Source organism: Mustelus asterias, chromosome 8 (genome assembly GCF_964213995.1).
Source record: "Mustelus asterias chromosome 8, sMusAst1.hap1.1, whole genome shotgun sequence".
NCBI classification, from domain to species: Eukaryota; Metazoa; Chordata; class Chondrichthyes; order Carcharhiniformes; family Triakidae; genus Mustelus; species Mustelus asterias.
In genome coordinates, this window is record NC_135808.1 from 87,543,776 (window position 1) to 87,561,886 (window position 18,111).

General features: G+C 48.7%; 1 protein-coding gene across 2 annotated transcripts in view; it reads right to left on the minus strand.

Moving 5' to 3' along the window:
* LOC144497926 (DEP domain-containing protein 1B-like) overlaps positions 1–17,864 on the minus strand; it is a 43,614-nt gene extending 25,750 nt beyond the window's left edge. The window contains exons 1-4 of one of the 2 annotated variants that reach the window (XM_078219379.1): positions 17,633–17,864; positions 12,331–12,596; positions 8,460–8,607; positions 5,389–5,510 (exon numbers count right to left, since the gene is read on the minus strand). In XM_078219379.1, coding sequence (XP_078075505.1) covers positions 5,389–5,510; positions 8,460–8,607; positions 12,331–12,596; positions 17,633–17,680 — 584 coding nt within the window. In that variant the 5' untranslated portion in view covers positions 17,681–17,864. The remainder of the gene's footprint in view (positions 1–5,388; positions 5,511–8,459; positions 8,608–12,330; positions 12,597–17,632) is intronic. The other variant, XM_078219381.1, reaches the window with a different exon arrangement.
* Between the last annotated feature and the right edge of the window lie 247 nt (positions 17,865–18,111).

An 18,111-nucleotide genomic window follows, 5' to 3' on the forward strand; every position in this document is an offset into this window, starting at 1 on the left:
CATATTATAGATGACAGGATGAATTAAGCTGCAAAGATGGCATCATACTTTGGGGAGCCAGAGTAGTCATCCCTATACCAGGGAGGGAGTTGTTCCTAGTCATATTGCAGAGCCTTAGTGCTGAATTTCAAAATTTCACCTATTTAAATGGTATTAAGCACATCAGGATTGTGCCTTACCGCTCAGCATCCAAAGGACTGGGCGAAGAAGCAATCGAAACCTTCAAGGCAGGTCTTTTAATGCAAGTCACAGGTGACCCTGGAGACCAGAAACTTTTGACTCCTTCTGGGCTATAGAATCACTCCACACTCTACAATGGGAGTGCTGCCAGCATTTGGTATTTGCTGAGGAGGGTAGAGGCAAGTCAGTGCAGTCAGAAGAAAACTCACGATTCGGGCAAGTCCACAAGATAGTGGACAGCCTCCACTGAAAACTACATCAGAAATTTTGGAAGTGGCTTGAGTTTGATCCCAGGAGTAGTTGTATCAAAAACGGGACCTTAAGACAAGGAAGAATCATCTGGAAGAATGTAGGGCATTTATGAGGATGACTATTACTAAAGACGTAGTGCTTAGTAGACTAATGGGACTAAAGGTAGACAAGTCCCCGGGCCCGGATGGAATGCATCCCAGGCTACTGAAAGAAATGGCAGAAGTAATAGCAGATGCGTTGGTTGTAATTTATCAAAATTCGCTGGACTCTGGGGAAGTGCCGGCTGATTGGAAAACAGCTAATGTGACGCCACTGTTTAAAAAAGGAGGTAGACAAAAGGCGGGTAATTACAGGCCGGTTAGCTTAACATCCATAGTTGGGAAATTCCTGGAATCCATCATTAAAAAAGAAATAGCAGGACACCTGGAAAAAAATGGTTCGATCAAGCAGATGCAGCATGGATTCATGAAGGGAAAGTCGTGTTTGACGGATTTACTGGATTTTTATGAAGATGTAACGAGTGCAGTTGACAGAGGAGAACCGGTGGATGTGGTGTTTTTAGATTTCCAGAAGGCGTTCGATAAGGTGCCTCACAAAAGGTTGCTGCAGAAGATTAAGGTACACGGAGTTGGGGGTAAAGTGTTAGCGTGGATTGATGATTGGCTATCTAACAGGAAGCAGAGAGTTGGAATAAATGGGTGCTTTTCTGGTTGGCAGTTGGTGACTAGTGGCGTGCCACAGGGATCAGTGCTGGGGCCTCAACTGTTTACCATATACATAGACGATCTGGAGGAGGGGACCGAGTGTAGGGTAACAAGGTTTGCGGATGACACAAAGATGAGTGGGAAAGCGAATTGCGTGGAGGATGTGGAAAGTCTGCAGAGAGATTTGGATAGGTTAAGTGAGTGGGCGAGGATCTGGTAGATGGAGTATAACGTTGACAAGTGTGAGGTGATCCACTTTGGAAGGAATAATAGTAAAATGGACTATTATTTAAATGGTGAAAAATTACAACATGCTACTGTGCAGAGGACCTGGAGGTCCTTGTCCATGAATCGCAAAAACTCAGTTTGCAGGTGCAGCAGGTGATCAAGAAGGCAAATGGAATGTTGGCCTTTATCGCGAAGGGGATGGAGTATAAAAGCAGGGAGGTCTTGCTACAATTGTACAAGGTACTGGTGAGGCCACAACTAGAGTACTGTGTGCAATTTTGGTCCCCTTATTTGCAGAAGGATATATTGGCCTTGGAGGGAATACAGAGAAGGTTCACCAGGTTGATACCGGAGATGAGGGGGTTAGCTTATGAGGAGAGATTGAGTAGATTGGGCCTGTACTCGGAGTTTAGAAGGCTGAGGGGAGATCTTATAGAAACATATAAGATAATGAAGGGGCTAGACAGGGTAGAGGCAGAGAGATTCTTTCCACTTAGAAAGGAAACAAGAACTAGAGGACACAGCCTCAAAATAAGGGGGAGTCAGTTTAGAACAGAGTTGAGGAGGAACTTCTTCTCTCAGAGGGTAGTGAATCTCTGGAATTCTCTGCACATTGAAGCAGTGGAGGCTACCTCGTTAAATATGTTTAAGTCACAGGTAGATAGATTTCTGATCAATAAGGGAATTAAGGGTCATGGGGAGCGGGCGGGTAAGTGGAACTAAACCACTATCAGATCAGCCATGATCTTATTGGATGGCGGGGTAGGCCCGAGGGGCTAGATGGCCTACTCCTGCTCCTATTTCTTATGTTCTTATGAGTTGTCCCAGCAGCCAGTGCTGCCACCTGAAATCATGTTGCCAGCAGGAAATGTTGTTGACGATCCAAGCAGTGAAGTACCAAGTTAGCCTGGGACAGGGGATGTCGCCCCATGGAAATGGATGATGCGGAGTTACCAGTTCCCGAGGACATATCTGCTTGCTGCAGAAAGCACGTCTGAGAGGAGTTATGGCACTCCACAAAAAACAAATCATCTGAGACTCAATTTATAATGGACTGAATGCATGTGTTGAATGTTCTAATTATTGGGGACTGAATAACTTAATTATTGATGTAAAAAACTTGGAGGGTGAGGGATGTGGTGTTTGTCTCCTTTATGGAGCAATCTGCCAAGAGTCACGTGATCCAGGTAACCAATCTGGGACTAGGATAAGGATCACTCTCGCAAGCGAGGGCTTCCATGGCTGGAAACTGGCAGCCATGAGGCTGCAAGCCTCAGGTCTTAAAGTTATATGTAAATAAACATTGCCTTTGTTATTTACCTAACTGGTGGACAGGAATTATTACAGACAATTTAAGGATAGTACCTGAGGTCTGGTCTTTGTCAAAGCTCTGACAAAGCTTTGACAAAGGGTTGTCTGGACTCGAAACGTCAGCTCTTTTCTCTCCTTACAGATGCTGCCAAACCTGCTGAGATTTTCCAGCATTTTCTCTTTTGAACTTAGAATGATTTTCTTATTTTAATATCTTTTTGTTTCTGCAGCATTGATCATCATAACAAATGTTTAACAACCAAGGCTCTCCATTACTTTGAGCGCTATTATGAATGGTGACAGTCTAAGTTTATCAAATGGCAAATTTATTTTAATGACACAACTGGACATACACAAAGGCAACTGTAAAGATGTCAAGTCTAAGCAAGTCACAGGTTTCATTTTGCAATCGTGAGAATCTGGAATAATCTACCTTAAATATGCCCTTATTTATTTGGAGAAAGATCTTGTAAGAGTTAGCATAAAAATCAAGGACACTTCTTTTACAAAGTTCAATGAATTGTCTCTAATTGATGTACAAACCTGATTCCAAAGAATTGGCAAGTGCCCATATTAAATTGAGTAATAAATATGACTAAATAAACATATAAGATGATTAGAGGTTTAGATAGGGTGGATAGTGATAGCCTTTTTCCTCTGATGGAGAAATCCAGCACGAGGGGGCATGGCTTTAAATTGAGGGGGGGTAGTTATAGAACCGATGTCAGGGGTAGGTTCTTTACCCAGAGGGTGGTGAGGGATTGGAATGCCCTGCCAGCATCAGTAGTAAATGCGCCTAGTTTGGGGGCGTTTAAGAGATCCGTAGATAGGTTCATGGACGAAAAGAAATTGGTTTAGGTTGGAGGGTCACAGTTTTTTTTTTTAACTGGTCGGTGCAACATCGTGGGCCGAAGGGCCTGTTCTGCGCTGTAATGTTCTATGTTCTATGTTCTATGTTCTAAAGTTGCAAACATAAGTTCAATGCAAATATATGCAATGATTTTATTGAAGTAAAAATACCCCTAGAACACAAGTTGCATCTGCTTCAGTCAAGTCAAGATGGGGAAGATGCTGAAACTTGATTCATATAAACACAGTGGTTACCAAAGCAGGTCAAAGGCAAGGATTCCTGTGGTGAGTAACTCACCTCCCAACTCCCTAAAGCCTGTCCACCATCTACAAGTCAAGAGTGCAATGGAATACACCCACTTGATTGCTATCCTTTCCACAAACATTCAATCTCTCCACTACGGACGAACAGTGGCAGCTGTGTGCACCTAGGTCCCCTTATTTGCGAAAGGATATATTGGCCTTGGAGGGAGTGCAGAGAAGGTTCACCAGGTTGATACCAGAGATGAGGGGTGTAGCTTATGAGGAGAGAACAGAGTTGAGGGGGAACTTCTTCTCTCAGAGGGTAGTGAATCTCTGGAATTCTCTGCCCATTGAAGTGGTGGAGGCTAACTCGTTGAATATGTTTAAATCATGGGTAGATAGATTTTTGATCGATAAGGGAATTAAGGGATATGGGGAGCAGGCGGGTAAGTGGAACTGATTCGCCTCAGATCAGACATGATCTTGTTGAATGGCGGGGCAGGCCCGAGGGGCTAGATGGCCTACTCCTGCTCCTATTTCTTATGTTCTTATCTACAAGATGCGCTGCAGAAATTTCTAAGGCAGCACCTTCTAAACCCACAACCACTATCATCTAGAACAAGAACAGCAGATACCTAGGAATACCACCACCTGGAGGCTCCCCTCCAAGTCACTCACCATCCTAACTTGGAAATCATAGAATCATAGAACCCTACAGTGCAGAAAGAGGCCATTCGGCCCATCGAGTCTGCACAGACCACAATCCCACCCAGGCCCTACCCCCATATCCCTACATATTTTACCCGCTAATCCCTCTAACCTATGCATCTCAGGACACTAAGGGGCAATTTTAGCATGGTCAATCAACCTAACCCGCACATCTTTGGACTGTGGGAGGAAACCGGAGCACCCAGAGGAAACCCATGCAGACACGAGGAGAATGTGCAAACTCCACACAGACAGTGACCCAAGCCGGGAATTGAACCCACTATGCTACCGTGCCGCCCCATATATAGTGAAATATATCACTATATCTTCTTTGTTTGGTCAAAATCCTGGAACTCCCTTCCGAACAGCACTGCAGGTATACCGACACCTTGGATTGCAGCAGTTCAGAAATGCAACTTACCACCACCTTCTCAAGGGCAACTAGAGATGGGCAATAAATGTTGGATCTCGCTGGAGCCGTCCACATTCCATAAATTTTTAAAAATGTATGTACTTGTTACTTCAGGAGGGGAGAACCTGCCTCAGGAAAGCAGAGGGCTATAAACTCAGGTAGGATTATCTCCGGATCTTTTTTTTCTAGTTTAGAAGTGGGGAACACCATTGTTTACCTAAGCCTTCAGAATATTAAAAATTGAAAGTATATCATTGCTCAATAGTTGATCAGTGGCAAATCTGTAAAGAATATGAAGAACAATCCAGTGAGCAACTGAGGACAATATTGCATATTTATAGTTCACAATGTGGATTAGTAAGAATTTTTTACCCAAATAAGAAGTTTGTGTAACACTGCCCAATAACCAATATGAATAATCCATTGGGAAGTTGACAGCTGACAGCCATCCACCCCTTTGACATAAGCTGACATTGTAGACACACATTTTACATTACTTACTGGTTAAGCACAATTTCTCTCCAAGTTTCTTCAATGTCGGTTTGTGTAACTTGTCTGACATGCATTGTCTGTCCTTCAGGAATGACCCCTGGCATTTCTTTATCCGTTTGTCCTGTATTCCCCTTAAGAATTATACAAATGTTATGAAATAAAAACTAATTTATAATTCCATCAAAATTTAAGAACTGGTTTATCAAGTTAGAAATAAAGGCCATTGATTGTGTACTTAAACCCAAGTAAAAATGTGAAATGTATACTGCTATATTCAAATATAGTAGCAGGCAGAAATACAATGGAGGCCAAGTAGGCACTTTAGATAGCATAGAGATGTTCGCAAATGGGGAGTAGAATTTATGACTCCAGACATGAAGCAATAGGAGGTAGGAACATGTATTTGATGCTGTAATGATTTCCCACAGCTTGCTCAACCTCCATAATGAGTAATTTTCAAAGTAAACTTCTTAAAGAGACACAGGGTGGAACTTAATGTGGAAAAGTGGTGTATAATTGGGTAGGATGGAATGGAGAGCCCATCACTTTCCTGACTCGCCCTGATTAAGTCAGGACAGGCAAGATCAAGGGCAGCCTTCCAACCCCTAGGCCAAGGGCCTCATTCTGCCATCACTGGTATTTTGTGGGCAGCATGGGCCATAGTGACCCATCCCCATCTGCAAGGTGTGCAGCTGGAACACACACACCCTGCCTTCATTGACTGCTCCCTCCTGCCACCACCCCACCATCACTACCCCCTGCCTGATTGGCCCTGGCAAGCCCAGCCCATCCACCTGCTTTCAGAGCATCCATCGTTAGCTGCCACATTCTGGGCCTGCCCAGTCCTAACAGTGTCCACCATCCCTGGTGGTGCTGACGGGATAAGAGCTGCCAGCTCTTTGACCAGCAATCCACGAAGGCAGGCTCCTCCTGGCTTTTAAACTGTCTTGAAAACCTGACAGGAAACAATTAATTGTCAATAAACACTTAATCATTTCAGTGGTGATCTGCCATGGCACTTTGGGATCGTGGAAATACAGCCCAGCCCCCCAATATAAAAATGGACTGGCATGTACCATGCATAAACACAAATTAAATTGGTTTAGACTCTAGTTGAATTAGTCTATCAGGCAATAATATAGGTGGGACCAATTTTATGGAAGCTTAGCCAGGGATCTGACATTCATGAAAATCTATTACTAGGTTTACAGTCTCCAGACCAAACTATGGCCACAACATTTCTGATTACCTGAAAATGGAGCTGCATGTTTTTCTTGTAATGATGCAAGCATTTAGCCAAGTCTAAAGAGAGGTCATCATGTAAGGGCTTTGGCAAAGAGTCACATCTGCAACAAGCTGACTCCCTCAAGGGTGATCAGTGAGAAGGTTGGGGAATCAGAGCCCCTGTTCCTTTAGTTTCCCCATTTTTGTCTAAACATTTACCCCATAGTTTTGTCCCATATTTTGTATACAGCTTAGATTGATGGATGTCTAGACTAAGGTTGACATGTCAATCTCACAACCTGAGCATAAACTGAGGTAAAGGGAAGGTGAAATTACCCTTCACCTCTTGCAGCAAAATGTCAAAGTTAGCATTCATCAAAATCCTAGGTACTGACATGAATTAACAATTGGGACAAATGCCACATCAGTTTCGTGATCCCTTCCTAAACTGCAAAGTCATAATGCTGAACTGGGGGAGTTCAATTACCATTAATCATCTGGTTAGTTCATTGTTCAAAGATGTACATCATAAATCTGCAAAAGGAGTCCGTCAGCTAAGTCTTGGATTCAAATCCAACCCAAACCAATGGCTCAAACATCTGTTAACTAAGGGTTCTAAGGATCTTATGTCAAACACGCCCGCATGGTATCAATCAATTGACCGAGTCAATAAGAGATGGGCTACGGAGTTAGATAAACTGAAATTGACAAGTGGAGAGCAAAAAGCTCAATTTTCCAGTTGTGAAACTAGCTAGTGGCTTTTACTTTGGTTTGGAGACATTAAGATGAAAATGTTTGTCAAACATAACTGTGTCCAAAAATCTAGTTTATTGAATGAGTCAACCCAGGAGACACTTCTTGTCAATTCATTTTCAATCAGCCAGGGAAGTTTTGCTCTCACTCCTGCTATTGTTATTGGTAATTAAATGTTTATTGTATATTCAGGTGGTGGGCATTAACTGGCAATCACTTGTACTCTGGCAAATCGGAGCAGACTGAAACAGTGGTTGTTGTTTGAAAGTGCATGTTTGTAATGCGCTTGTGAATAAAACTTAGTGTGTAAAAGCTTAGCCTCCAGTTCTATCCTTCATCGTCTGGCTATCTGGAATAAAACTATCACCACTATTCCAATAATCAGGTGGGGGTGATACTTTTCTTAAAAAATAGAAACATCCACAGATGGGAAGGCTGGAGAACTCCATTAAAGAGTCATGCATGGATTGTTGATGAAACAGGCTTGACAAAGTACGTACACCTCACAACTGAAACAACCACTCCCTCTTGAAATGAAGACTTGCATTTATATGGCATGACATCTTTCACAAACTCAGGGCATCCCTAATTACTTTATAACCAAGGAAACAATTTTAAAATTGTCACTATTGTTATGTAGGAAGAAAAAAATGACCAGGTCCAAATTTTAATAAGTTTTTTAACATGGAGACTGCAACAACGCCCTTACTGTTTTGGCACTTACTTGGTCAAATAGGAGATTCATTAAGCATTTTTGATCATTTACAGATATCAAAACACCTAATGTACAATCAAGTACACCTTCCTAGAATAAACTGTTCAATTATAGAATATGAATTACATTGGTAATTCAGGGATGGCATGTGTAGACCTAGAAATCTTAATTCCAAAACAAGTACAATAGGTAAAGATTATGGATGGTTGTATCCTTTTCATTATTGAATTGGTAAATACGCTGGAGCACCACATTAGAAAGAACATGAGCAACATCCAGTGGCAAGAATATGTAGTTTAAAATCACATTGCAACAAAACAACCAGTTTTGTTTCTCAAAAATCTGAATTTATTAATTAATCTCCAGATCAAAAGAGCCAATAAAATACCTGTAATTGTAGAATTTCTTTCTCCTTGGACATTTTTTTGGAGCATTCACAAAAACCACCTTTTGACTTGGTACTTGCTCTTGTAGCATTTGTTTTGTAAAATGGAGGATGACTAGGAACAACTTTCAATGGTGAGGTAGTAGGAAATCTGTTCAAAAGTACATTAATACTACTGTTTAAAAGTCATGTAGCCAAAACAAGCTGTTTTAATGTTAAGCACAAAAACAAACACATTCAATCTTTTTTGCTTTAAAAACAAAGGATCAATGAAAGGGAATTAAAATTTGTGCCCAACAATTTACATCAATGACAAACACCATGTGAATTGTTTTCATCAATAATATATTAAAAAGCATAAGAGATTTCAGAATTCTAAAATGGTATGTTACAGGTGTAACATATTTAAGATATTTTGGGAAACAAATGGAAACTAACAAAATGTTATCAGTTAGTCCAAGTGAATCTTTAAACCAGCAAAAATACAATTTTTAAAAGTAATCAATTGTACAGAGGAAAGCAGAGATTTAGCAAAAAAAGTTAATACAAATCAAAAACACAACATTGAAGAGAAACCTCAATAGGGGAAGAAAATGAAATATTTCATTTGAAAATGAATACCTCTTATTGGTGGGCTGAAAACAGTAGAGGTCTGAAGAAAGCAGCATTTTCTCTTTAATGATGTAGTCTCAGATCTCCCAAAAGTACTGGCCCACTTCCACCAAGAACTGACAAAGATTTCAAGATCTTTATCCTTCATGCTTGTAATGGCAATTGGTAGTCTTGTGTGCAGATAAAGGGTGGTGAAACAGAGGAAGACTAACTGAAGAAATGTAAAATGGCCACAATCAGCCACTGAAGACCCTGGGATAGTACTTTTGTACACAGGAAAGCCAATAGCAGTTTGAATGTATACTTGTAGTGACATGTGATACACAAAGAAAAGCTTGATTTAAGCTACATGGTTGTTCTGTGCGGTTGTATACACCGGGGTAAGTGTATAGCCTGGGTATGAGGAGAGCTCTAGTCCTTCTTGACCATCTTTCACAAGAAACGAGAAACTGCCACCATAAATTTGATGAGCAATGACTGGAAGACTGGGGTATATACTTAGCATGATATCCAGTGATTTGAAGTAGTCAACCATTAATGCTATATACTGAAATCTTGAAGTATTGTTTACATTAGATTCAAAAGAGCAAAAATAAAACATGCTCCTGTGTTTCTGAAACAAGCTTCTCTGGAAAAGAGGATTGTGTATTACCCTCCCCATTACTTGTACATTACAGGGTCAGATTCCTGTTTGTTCATTGCTACTCTTTGTTCCCATTTCATTCCATCTACTGCTTCCAAATTCCTTTCTCCATTCAACAGATCATTGTTCATAGTTTGCTCTCAGAGGTGACCTCCAACCAGCTTCCTTTAACAACAACCCTCTCCTCTCAAATCAGTAGTTATCAAATCTTTGTCTGCTGACTAATGAAGTGGAACAAAAGACCCAGTGGACCACCTTATCAGCCCCACTCTACCAGCTTTCACTAGCATCGCAAAAATATCCTCAAAACTCTGGGAAGAATGGTGTCTCAACAAAAACAGCACCAATACGGTGACATCTTGCAACAAGCTAGAGAGATTCAGGCTCTATGTTCAGCTGGTTCCTCCTACAACCCCATAAGTGTTAAATCTGTGCATTTAAAACCTGTGGCCTTGACAGCTAAAGTACAACTCCCAATGGTGGAATGAAGAAAATCAGAGTATACAAGAGTCCAGATTTGTTAGAGTGCAAATATTTCAAAGATGTGGAGAGCTGTAAAAGGTTATAGACACTGGGAAGATTATGGAAGGATTTGAAACAAGGATAGAATTTTAAGGTGTTGCTGAAATGGGCAACGGGATTATGGGTAAATAGAACTTGGTGTGAATCATAATATGGGCAGAGTTTTGGATGAGCTCCAACAGCAGATCGAGCGAGAGTGCAAATTCAAAGCAGACGGAGCTACAGTGCAAGAGCAGGGGTAGTGAGATTAGTTTCGAATGGCTGAAACAAGTTGGCTCAGAAATGATGGTCTCAATGCCCTCTATCCATGTTCTAAAGTTAAAGTTTAGAGTTTATTCGTATCACAAGTAGGCTTACATTAACACTTTTACAGTTACTGAGTTTAGGAGGATGCAAAATATAAGGCTGGCCAGAAGTGCATTGAAGTAGTCAAATCTAGTAGTAACAAAGACATAGATGGATGGTTTCAGCAACAGGTGAGGGGCACGGCAAATCTTGGCGATGTTATGGAATAGAAGTAGGCAGTCTTGGTGATGGAGAGGATAGCTCAGCTCAGGGCAAATAAGATGCCAAGGACACAAACATTTTTTATCAACATCAGCAAGTGGCCAAGGAAAGGGATGGAATTTGTAACGGGACCAAAAGTAATGTCTTTGGTGTTTCCAAAATTTAATTGCAGAATTTCTGCAGGCAGCACGGTGGGAGCAGTAAAGAGTAAGAACCATATGTGGCTGTAAAAATAAAACAAATTCTCTTGGTAGAGCTGCTAACCTTTGTGATCGTACATCACATTGCCAGTAGAAGATAAAGGGCTTGAGGTCGCTGCTTTTAATCAACATTGAAAATCAAACTATTCTAGCATGGCACTACACCAAGTATATTTATCCCTACTTTAGCCAAACATATAAATTTTCATAATAATGGAGGAAAACTACACCTGGAAATATTGAACTTTAAATAAAACCAGAGTCTTCTTTAAAAAATGGACACACAAGCCACTGGCTGAATTGCTCCAGTGAGATTCAAGACAATGGAACCCAATCCTGTTACCCGACAAGGTGCTCCTAAAAAGCATCTGAAAGCTAATTCCATCTCCTGTGGAGACAAAGGGATATAATAGCCTTAATCTTATGAAGAGATTCCCTGTGTAATGTCCAGATGGATTTTGTGGATTCGCCTTCCTACTTGGAGTATGCAAAGAATGGGTTAAAAACCAGTTGAAAGCTACCTCAGGTTGTCTGTCAGTTCCTGTGTTCAGTGAGAACAAATCTTGGAAGTTTGACACAGAAGTAAAAGTCAGCAAGCACACTAACAGTACCCCTGAAAACATTCATTTGCAGAGATATTCTTGATTTCTTTCTCTCAACTGTGGCGGTCAGTCAGGATCACAGGTGAAAAGAGAACTGGGAAACTTCTCTGCCAAACACCAGAATCAAAAACTGATTATTCAACTGCTGAAGTCAACTCAACTGGAATCTCAAAATGCAACACTCAATCCTCTACTCCTTATGAGTCAAAGACAATTCTGTATACCCTTTTAAAAATAATTACTTACTCCGAACGACTTCTAATCTGTACATATATGCATATGTTTCAGCATTTTCTTGTCTTTAGTAATTGATAAACTCACTAACTTAAAGCCTGGTTAAACTGGCTCATTTTAAAACAATAGGACCTGAGAAAAATGTATCCACAAAAAAGGAACCTTTCTAGATTAGAGAGTGTTGTGACCAACAGAGGGTTGAATAAGACAGGGAGCCAGATCATCCCTCCTCACCTGGGATGGTAACAACCTGGGGCAATTCCAGCTGGACAGTGACAAATTGAGGGGGTCTCACCCAGATCAACAACTTGGAACCTCACCTGGGGTGGTCGTAACAAAGTTAAACCACAAAATGTGTCAGCTATCACCAGATTAACAAGACATTCATCTCAATACTACTTGTAGGATTTTGCTGTATGCAAAATAATTGTTACACTTACCTATATACCAATTTAGCTATACTACAAAGTAATTGTCTGTAAAGCATTTTAGGGTTTACCAAGAAATACAATATAGCAAAAAATAAATACAAATTCCTTCCCTCCCTTCCTCACCTGTATAGTTGACTGTTATCATTCAAGTTCTCTCCTCCCCATCTTCCTTTTATATCTTCAATTACATGATTCTTCAAAAACTTCCTTAATAATTGTAGAGTCTGTTGTCTAGTCACTTCTGGCCCAAAATTACTGTTATTTCTTAGCAGTTCATGTAGCCAGTCCACTGCTTCAGAAGCGGTGTAACAGTTACTGTATTTTTTCAAGTGCAGTCTATGTTTTCTCAGAGGCATTCCTGCCCTAAAAAGCTTGGTCAATTCATTCCACTGGAGAAAAAAGTTCAAAGAAAGTTTTTTCAGTATAGTCCTGGAATATATGACAACCGTACAGAAGTAATTTTAGAATATAGTCCGAAGCATTCAGGACAAGTACAATATCAAATAAAAAGGAAAGGAAGTAGTACATAAAGTTCACAAGAACCAATTGCATAACTATTCTTCCATTTCATTTGTATTTGATTAGAGACCCGTCAAATCAGATCACCCGCTCACTGTCAGGTCACTCCATGAAACGCGAGTGTATTGGCCCCTTTTAAAGCAACGATGTCATAACTTCAAGCCAACAAGAGGTCAGAGTACTCAGTAATTTTTAAAAATTCTTTCATGGGATGTGGACATCACTGGCTAGGCCAGTATTTTTATTGTTCATCCCTAATTTCCCTTGAGTAGGGGCGGTGAATTGCCTTGGTACAGTCCACGTAGAGTAGGCCCACCAACAGTGCTGTTTGGGAGGGACTTCCAGGATTTTGACACAGCGACAACAAAGGATTGCAGTATAGTTTGAAGACAGTATGTGGCTTGGAGGGGGAAATTACAGGTAGCGGTGATCCCATATGTCTGTTTCCCTTGTTTTTCGAGATGGTAGTGGTTATGTTGTTGTAATGCATCTTGTCGATGGTAAACACTGCTGCCACTGCAGTCGGTAGTGGAGGGAATGAATGTGTTTGGATGGGATGCCAATCAAGTAGGCTGCTTTGTCCTGGATGGCATTGGGCTCCCGCCAACTATATGAGATGGCCAAGATCACCATGGGGCGGCACAGTGGTTAGCACTGATGCCTCTCAGCGCCAAGGACCAGGTTCGATTCCTGGCATGGGTCACCATCTGTGCAGAGTCTGCATGTTCTCCCCGTGTCTGCATGGGTTTCCTCCGGGTGCTCCAGAGTCCGAAAAACATGCTGGTTAGGTGCATTGGCCATGCTAAATTCTCCCTCTGTACCCGAACAGGAGCCAGAGTGTGACAACTAGGGGATTTTCACAATACCTTTTTATTGCTGTGTTAAAATAAGCCGACTCGCCCCCAACCCACTCCTCTTTCACCCCCCGTTCCTTGCCTCTCCCACCAATCCCCCCCCCTCACTTTTAGCCACCTGTCCTCTCTCCCTCAGCACGCTCCCTCCTCCATCATCTCCCTCTTCCTTGCCCCCCCCCCACACACCACTTCCCGACTCCTTGCCCCCCCCCACCCACCAAACCCCTCCTCTTTGCCCCCCCCACACCCACCACCTCCCTCCTCCTCAGCCTCCCCACACCCGCCACACCCCTCCTCCTCGCCCACGCGCCACCTCCCTCCTCCTCGCCCACCCCCACACCCGCCACCTCCCTCCTACTCGCCCCCCCACACCCGCCACCCCCACACCCGCCACCCCCTCCTCGCCCACCCCCACACCCGCCCCCCCTCCTCGCCCACCCCCACACCCGCCCCCCTCCTCGCCCACCCCCACACCCGCCCCCCTCCTCGCCCACCCCCACACCCGCCCCCCCTCGCCCACCCCCACACCCGCCCCCCCCCTCGCCCACCCCCACACCCGCCCCCCCTCCTCGCCCACCCCCACACCCGCCCCCCTCCTCGCCCACCCCCACACCCGCCCCCCTCCTCGCCCACCCCCACACCCGCCCCCCTCCTCGCCCACCCCCACACCCGCCCCCCTCCTCGCCCACCCCCACACCCGCCCCCTCCTCGCCCACCCCCACACCCGCCCCACTCCATCTTCCCCTTGCCCCTCCCTCCATCTCCCCCTTGCCCGCCCCCCTCTATCTCCCCCTTGCCGCCCTCCCTCCATCTCCCCCTTGCCCGCCCCCCCTCCATCTCCCCCTTGCCCCCCCTCCATCTCCCCCTTGCCCCCCCTCCATCTCCCCCTTGCCCCCCCCTCCATCTCCCCCTTGCCCCCCCCTCCATCTCCCCCTTGCCCCCCCCTCCATCTCCCCCTTGCCCCCCCCTCCATCTCCCCCTTGCCCCCCCCTCCATCTCCCCCTTGCCCCCCCCCTCCATCTCCCCCTTGCCCCCCCCCTCCATCTCCCCCTTGCCCCCCCCCCCATCTCCCCCTTGCCCCCCCCCTCCATCTCCCCCTTGCCCCCCCCCTCCATCTCCCCCTTGCCCCCCCCTCCATCTCCCCCTTGCCCCCCCCTCCATCTCCCCCTTGCCCCCCCCTCCATCTCCCCCTTGCCCCCCCCTCCATCTCCCCCTTGCCCCCCCCTCCATCTCCCCCTTGCCCCCCCCTCCATCTCCCCCTTGCCCCCCCCTCCATCTCCCCCTTGCCCCCCCCTCCATCTCCCCCTTGCCCCCCCCTCCATCTCCCCCTTGCCCCCCCCTCCATCTCCCCCTTGCCCCCCCCTCCATCTCCCCCTTGCCCCCCCCTCCATCTCCCCCTTGCCCCTCCCCTCCATCTCCCCCTTGCCCCTCCCCTCCATCTCCCCCTTGCCCCTCCCCTCCATCTCCCCCTTGCCCCCCCTCCATCTCCCCCTTGCCCCCCCCTCCATCACCCCCTTGCCTGCCCCCCGTCCATCACCCCCTTGCCTGCCCCCCCCTCCATCTCCCCCTTGCCCGCCTCTCCCCAACATCTCCCCTTTGCCTGGCCCCCAACATCTCCCCCTTGCCCGCCCCCCCTCCCTCCCTCCATCGCCCCATTGCCCGCCCCCTCCCTCCATCTCCCCCTTGCCCGCCCCCTCCCTCCATCTCCCCCTTGCCCACACCCCCCCCATCTCCCCCTTGCCCACATCCCTCCTCCATCTCCCCCTTGCCCACATCCCTCCTCCATCTCCCCCTTGCCCACACCCCCATCTCCCCCTTGCCCACACCCCCATCTCCCCCTTGCCCACACCCCCATCTCCCCCTTGCCCGCACCACCCCTCCATCTCCCCCTTGCCCGCACCCCCCCTCCATCTCCCCCTTGCCCACACCCCCCTCCATCTCCCCCTTGCCCACACCCCCCTCCATCTCCCCCTTGCCCACACCCCCCCTCCATCTCCCCCTTCCATCTCCCCCCTGCCCACACCCCCCCTCCATCTCCCCCTTGCCCACACCCCCCCTCCATCTCCCCCTTGCCCACACCCCCCTCCATCTCCCCCTTGCCCACACCCCCCTCCATCTCCCCCTTGCCCACACCCCCCTCCATCTCCCCCTTGCCCACACCCCCCCTCCATCTCCCCCTTGCCCACACCCCCCCTCCATCTCCCCCTTGCCCGCCCCCCCCATCTCCCCCTTGCCCACACCCCCCTCCATCTCCCCTTTGCCCACACCCCCCTCCATCTCCCCCTTGCCCACACCCCCCTCCATCTCCCCCTTGCCCACACCCCCCTCCATCTCCCCCTTGCCCACACCCCCCTCCATCTCCCCCTTGCCCACACCCCCCCTCCATCTCCCCCTTGCCCACACCCCCCCTCCATCTCCCCCTTGCCCGCCCCCCCCATCTCCCCCTTGCCCACACCCCCCTCCATCTCCCCTTTGCCCACACCCCCCTCCATCTCCCCCTTGCCCACACCCCCCCTCCATCTCCCCCTTGCCCGCCCCCCCATCTCCCCCTTGCCCGCCCCCCCCATCTCCCCCTTGCCCGCCCCCCCCATCTCCCCCTTGCCCGCCCCCCCATCTCCCCCTTGCCCGCCCCCCCATCTCCCCCTTGCCCGCCCCCCCATCTCCCCCTTGCCCGCCCCCCCATCTCTCCCTTGCCCGCCCCCCCCATCTCCCCCTTGCCCGCCCCCCCCATCTCCCCCTTGCCCGCCCCCCCCATCTCCCCCTTGCCCGCCCCCCCCATCTCCCCCTTGCCCGCCCCCCCCATCTCCCCCTTGCCCGCCCCCCCCATCTCCCCCTTGCCCGCCCCCCCCCATCTCCCCCTTGCCCGCCCCCCCATCTCCCCCTTGCCCGCCCCCCCATCTCCCCCTTGCCCGCCCCCCCATCTCCCCCTTGCCCGCCCCCCCATCTCCCCCTTGCCCGCCCCCCCATCTCCCCCTTGCCCGCCCCCCCATCTCCCCCTTGCCCGCCCCCCATCTCCCCCTTGCCCGCCCCCCCTCCATCTCCCCCTTGCCCGCCCCCCCTCCATCTCCCCCTTGCCCGCCCCCCCTCCATCTCCCCCTTGCCCGCCCCCCCCTCCATCTCCCCCTTGCCCGCCCCCCCCTCCATCTCCCCCTTGCCCGCCCCCCCCTCCATCTCCCCCTTGCCCGCCCCCCCCCTCCATCTCCCCCTTGCCCGCCCCCCCCCCTCCATCTCCCCCTTGCCCGCCCCCCCCCCTCCATCTCCCCCTTGCCCGCCCCCCCCCTCCATCTCCCCCTTGCCCGCCCCCCCCCTCCATCTCCCCCTTGCCCGCCCCCCCCCTCCATCTCCCCCTTGCCCGCCCCCCCCCTCCATCTCCCCCTTGCCCGCCCCCCCCCTCCATCTCCCCCTTGCCCGCCCGCCCCCCCCCTCCATCTCCCCCTTGCCCGCCCCCCCCCTCCATCTCCCCCTTGCCCGCCCCCCCCCTCCATCTCCCCCTTGCCCGCCCCCCCCCTCCATCTCCCCCTTGCCCGCCCCCCCCCTCCATCTCCCCCTTGCCCGCCCCCCCTCCATCTCCCCCTTGCCCGCCCCCCCTCCATCTCCCCCTTGCCCGCCCCCCCTCCATCTCCCCCTTGCCCGCCCCCCCTCCATCTCCCCCTTGCCCGCCCCCCCTCCATCTCCCCCTTGCCCGCCCCCCTCCATCTCCCCCTTGCCCGCCCCCCTCCATCTCCCCCTTGCCCGCACCCCCAACCAACTCCCCCTTGCCCGCACCCCCAACCAACTCCCCCTTGCCTGCCCGCCCCCCCAACCAACTCCCCCTTGCCCACCCCCCAACCATCTCCCCCTTGCCCACCCCCCAACCATCTCCCCCTTGCCCACCCCCCCAACCATCTCCCCCTTGCCCACCCCCCCAACCAACTCCCCCTTGCCCGCCCCCCCCCCCAAACATCTCCCCCCGCCCCCCATCTCCTCCAGAGCACGAGCTCTTAGTTTTCGGCACCCGGCGCCTCAATCATCTATTGCTCCAAACTACGATCCAAAGTACGAAATTAACTTACAAGTTTTGTCGCCCTGTAGGGGCCTGGGGTGATAATGCGGCTTTCCATTATTTTCCAATGTGAAATTAACTATCCGGCTGCTCAGTCATCAGAGCGCCGGCACATTCCAGTCCCAATTGCTATCCCACTGTCCCCGATGATGCTGCCGAATCCCTGTGCCCCGCTCGCGCTCTCTGTCACAGCCGCTCCTGCAGTCCCAGCTCCAGCTGCCCATCGCCGCACATTTGAATCCGGAGCTCGAGCGCTTCCCTGCGGCTCATTGGTTACTGTGTCACGTGATATCTCCTAATATAGAAATTAGCCGTTTGTTTCTCTGATCGAGTCCGGATTTTATTTACTGAGCAATGCAGCTATATCTTTGATAGTTACTATCCAAGCGTAAGTATTTCAGTCACATTTCCTGAGAATACGTTTTTTATTCTTTCACGGGTGCCGCAGGCAAGGGCAGCCTTTATTTCCTATCCCTAACTGCCCTTGAG